This window comes from Hypomesus transpacificus, chromosome 26 (assembly GCF_021917145.1).
Source record: "Hypomesus transpacificus isolate Combined female chromosome 26, fHypTra1, whole genome shotgun sequence".
NCBI classification, from domain to species: domain Eukaryota; kingdom Metazoa; phylum Chordata; class Actinopteri; order Osmeriformes; family Osmeridae; genus Hypomesus; species Hypomesus transpacificus.
The window spans coordinates 5,450,070-5,454,477 of NC_061085.1; the positions used below are offsets into that span (position 1 = coordinate 5,450,070).

The 4,408-nt window shown below is 39.0% G+C and overlaps 1 protein-coding gene across 1 annotated transcript; it reads left to right on the top strand.

The window, feature by feature from the left end:
- Window positions 1-818: 818 nt before the first annotated feature.
- Window positions 819-2,523, top strand: LOC124487433 (rho-related GTP-binding protein RhoB). Its single transcript, XM_047049779.1, has one exon. It carries the CDS (start codon window positions 1,011-1,013, stop codon window positions 1,599-1,601), a length of 591 nt encoding a protein of 196 aa, XP_046905735.1. The 5' UTR covers window positions 819-1,010; the 3' UTR covers window positions 1,602-2,523.
- The last annotated feature ends 1,885 nt before the right edge of the window (window positions 2,524-4,408 follow it).

Sequence of the window (4,408 nt, forward strand, 5' to 3'; positions counted from 1 at the left end):
GTAGACCTGCGCAGTAAGATGTCTATCAAGCCAACATATTGGAAAGTCTTCATTATGAAACCCTTATGTAATTTAAACCAGAAAAACTTACTAAACCTCAACTTTTGCCTTAATAAAGAAGATACATTTTGTGATGGTTAAAACACGGCATTAGGATTGATTTCACACGCCTGGGATCTTTTCGAATAGCCCACTAATTGTAACCTACCTTTCTTTTAATAGGTCTACAGAATATAGGCAATATTCCCAGATATAAAAAATAAATCCCCAGTCCAATATTGAATAGGCATACGTCATACCTTTCATAGGATTGCCCCCATTCACAACTGAATTGAAATAAACCTTACAATTTTGAGGCTATAGACCTAAACATTAGCCAAACACTGCAATTTAACGTACCACGAAACTGCAATATTCTAACTTTGATTTATTATGATCTTAAACAATTAGCCTTATAGGCGCTGTTATAGGCAGCATGCAAACGCTACAGGCAATGCAATGTGTGTAGAACGTTATGTCTGTCACGATAGGCGTTTCAACGCCAACATTTCACCTCTTAGACTTAGTCACATTATCCTTTTTATTCCTTGTCCACAGTAGAGGCTGAAGACCCTCTTGTCTCTGTAAGAATTTATTCGGCTGATTCAGTCAGATGGTGTAAATCATTTTCCTCGTGGTACACGACCCTCCCCTACTAACCAAACAGACTGTCCAGATCCAATCACATTCTCCCTTAGAAATAGTGATCTCACCTCCCCACTTCCGATTGGGTTGCTATATTAAGAAAGCGTCCGTGTGCTTTATAAAGGAAGCGCCTCAGCTGTTACTATTGCATCTACTTGGAAAAAGAGACTGGTGTTTGCGGAGCACAACGTTCAGTGCTCAAGAATCGTCACCATAGGCCTATAGCGACCAAGCGGCGAATAGTCTGGGATTCATAGTTTTAATCGAATTTGGTATTTTGTCACAACTAAGTTTATAGACAGTTCTTCTCTTTTCCAGAGCAACAAATGGCAGATATACGTAAGAAACTTGTCGTGGTTGGCGACGGCGCGTGTGGAAAAACCTGCTTACTTATTGTCTTTAGCAAAGACGAGTTTCCAGAGGTGTATGTGCCAACTGTGTTTGAGAACTATGTGGCGGACATTGAAGTGGACACTAAGCAAGTGCAACTAGCATTGTGGGACACGGCTGGCCAGGAGGACTATGACCGCCTTCGCCCACTGTCTTATCCGGACACTGATGTCATTTTGATGTGCTTCTCTGTGGATAGCCCAGATTCACTTGAAAATATTCCTGAGAAATGGGTACCAGAGGTTAAACACTTTTGTCCAAATGTGCCCATTATTCTTGTAGCGAACAAAAGGGATTTGCGTAACGATGAGAATGTCAGAAACGAGTTGTCCAGAATGAAGCAAGAACCTGTAAAAACCGAGGACGGGCGAGCCATGGCCATGCGCATTGGCGCCTATGACTATTTGGAGTGCTCTGCGAAAACTAAGGACGGTATACGGGAAGTGTTTGAGACTGCGACACGCGCTGCTTTACAGAAGAGATCCAGCCCATCCACAGGTTGTGCCAATTGCTGTCTGTTGTTATGAATAAACAGATGACCACTGTAGACTACTCCGTTAACACCACTAATATCGGTTGTCTTTCCCTGAGAATCATCATTAAAGAACGGTGGATCCATAGCATGGACCTATTCGCCAATTCAGTTGACCTAGATTGAGTCTGCCAAGTCCACCATTAATTCTAGTTAGAGGTCCTATGCCAAATAAGTTCGTTCTAATGCGAGGGTATCCTACATGTTTACTAAAGAATGCTGCTTCAGAGGGCTTGCACAGGTCCTAATTGGCACACGGCATTTGATGGACATAATGGAATTGTGATGGTAACACAAACGAGTGGTTTCAAGGACAAAAACAATCGCATATTCATTACTACAGACTACTTAATCTACCAGTGTTGTCAAGTTTTATTTATATGACAGACTCAAGCTTACAAGCCAAGTTTTATTGCACAACGAAAGGGTTGTAGCCTATCTTTCATTAGAAGTTCTGTATCTGAATACTTTTACCATAGGTTTATTTGTTTTGGTCAAGCTGCTTTCACGAAGACTTCCTCCAAAAGGCTGTGCATTCTGCCTCCTGTTTGGTTTGTGTCAGTATTTCATAGGCACTTGACTGTATCAGGTCAGGGAATATGTATAGCAGCTCCAATGTGTACTTCACATACTGTATTGTGAAAGTCATATGACACAAAAAGTGCAATATTTGTATGTCCTCAAGAATTTGCTAGTTGAAAAAATATATAAATTATTTTGTGCTTTTAAAAAGATACTATGATTTTATTACAGCCTGTTTAGTCACATTTAATGCCTTGATGATCCCAAAAGTGGAATTACGTAAACATGTTTTAAGTAAAGTCCTGATAGCATCAATGAAACCACCATATTTACTGTATTCTACTTACCACAGGATCTTACAACTTGGTTTCTAAATAAAATTCTGAATAACCTGATTATTACTATGTCAACTATGAGGAAGTGTTGGGTGTATATTAGTTACAGATAAGTCATGTTTATATTGTCTTTTCAACAGCAAAGTGGATATGAAGTGTATTTTTACAGAAACTGTGTAAATAGGATTGCAGCACAATAAGAGGAAACTAACCCAAAACCCAGAAAACACACATAAAGCACTGTACCATATTATGGACTGGGCAAACAGGAAAGCAGGAATACTGTTTTTTGTCACAGCCCACCAACACAAAAAGTAACTGGAAATACAAAGTTGGATTTCATATCAAGGGCTTTAACTACAGAATAAGAGTTTAATCAAATTATGTTTGTCTAATTTAATGCAAACATGTTGCATTCATGTTATGTAATGGACAGTGTTTCATGACATCATTTCATGTCATTTTTACAATTTATTTCCTTTGGTCCCTTACAATAGGGGTATTCTGTGGGATGTAAAGAGCTCGGCCTTGATTTGGGTTCAATCATTTAAAAGGCACATTCTTTCTAAATGTCTGTTGCTGGGCTCTTTGTTGACAGGAAAAAAATGTTCTCTCTCTCTCAGTCTGTCACATACCTGCAATCAATCTTGTGTTATTTTGCATCATACAAAAGTTTTAGTACACTGTGTTGTATGTGTGTTATACTGCAGAAAATGGACATTAAGCCAGAAAAAGTATTGTTAGAAACTTAAGTGTTAAGTAATATTTTCTCATCCATTCAGGACAATGGCACTAGAAGGGGTCAACTGAAACCACAGTGAAGTAATTCGAATGGACTATGTATCTTGGAATTACACTGAGAGGGAAACAAATGGAAAGTTTTAAACAGAAAAGCGATGCAGAATACAGCCAACAGCAGTCCAATCAATAAATAAATCCATACATTTCACCATCACTGGCTTTCTGTTTTCCATTTTCCCAACCAAGAGGAACTATTAATAGTAGGGGTGTAACAATATATCGTGTAACAATATATCGCAATACAACATTTTTACAATATGTATTGTAGAGTTTTGGCAATATTTTTACAATATGACGTCCGTTTGATCCTATTGGTTTAGCTACCAGCACGCGACCTACTCTGCACCTGCGTGCAGAATGCAATGTGTGCATTCATTGCATTCACAGAAATCGCTTGAACGGAGTTAACGAAATTGTTTGTACAACAAAGAAAATTATTTTGTTTAATGTTTTGGAAATCAATCTGTTAAGTGAATTTCAGTTTAATTCAAAATGTTTTTCAAAATATCGTGATACGTATTGTATTTTACACCCAGTATCGTGATACGTATCGAATCGTGAGCTGAGTGTATCGTTACATGCCCAATTAATAGGGCAGTTTTGTACCTCTTTAAATTTGTATAGGCCTCACTAATCCAAAAGCAGTATTCCATGTCTGCGCCAGTGGCGATTTCTTTAAGACTGCAAAGGAAGCTCAGCTTCCCCTGCAATAAAAAAAAAAGTATAGTCAAATATTTACTATTGTGTTAACCTTTTAAATGTGTTAGAACACGTTTATATCGAAGACGAGTTCTTTCAGAATCAGCTACATATATGAGCAGGTCGACTGACTGATTTCCTTCTCCTACATTCCCGTAGCGTCACAGTGCATTTCCCTGTTGAAGCTCAGCTTCCATGGACTTCAATGAGGCTGCTTTGAACAGTTTTTTTCAGGGCTTCGAAACTATACGGTCATTAGATGAATGCTGTCCCGCCTCGGACGCTCAGCGTCTCTAGGGGTGAATCGAGGAGTGGCCTGGCTGGACGCTGAGCTTCCACGTGATGATTGGAGGGTCTGTCGAAAGACTGCATCTCCTTTTGATTGACAGTAATTTTGTACTACAGAAATTCACCGAAGCTATTCAAGCTCAATCCCATCGCGGAT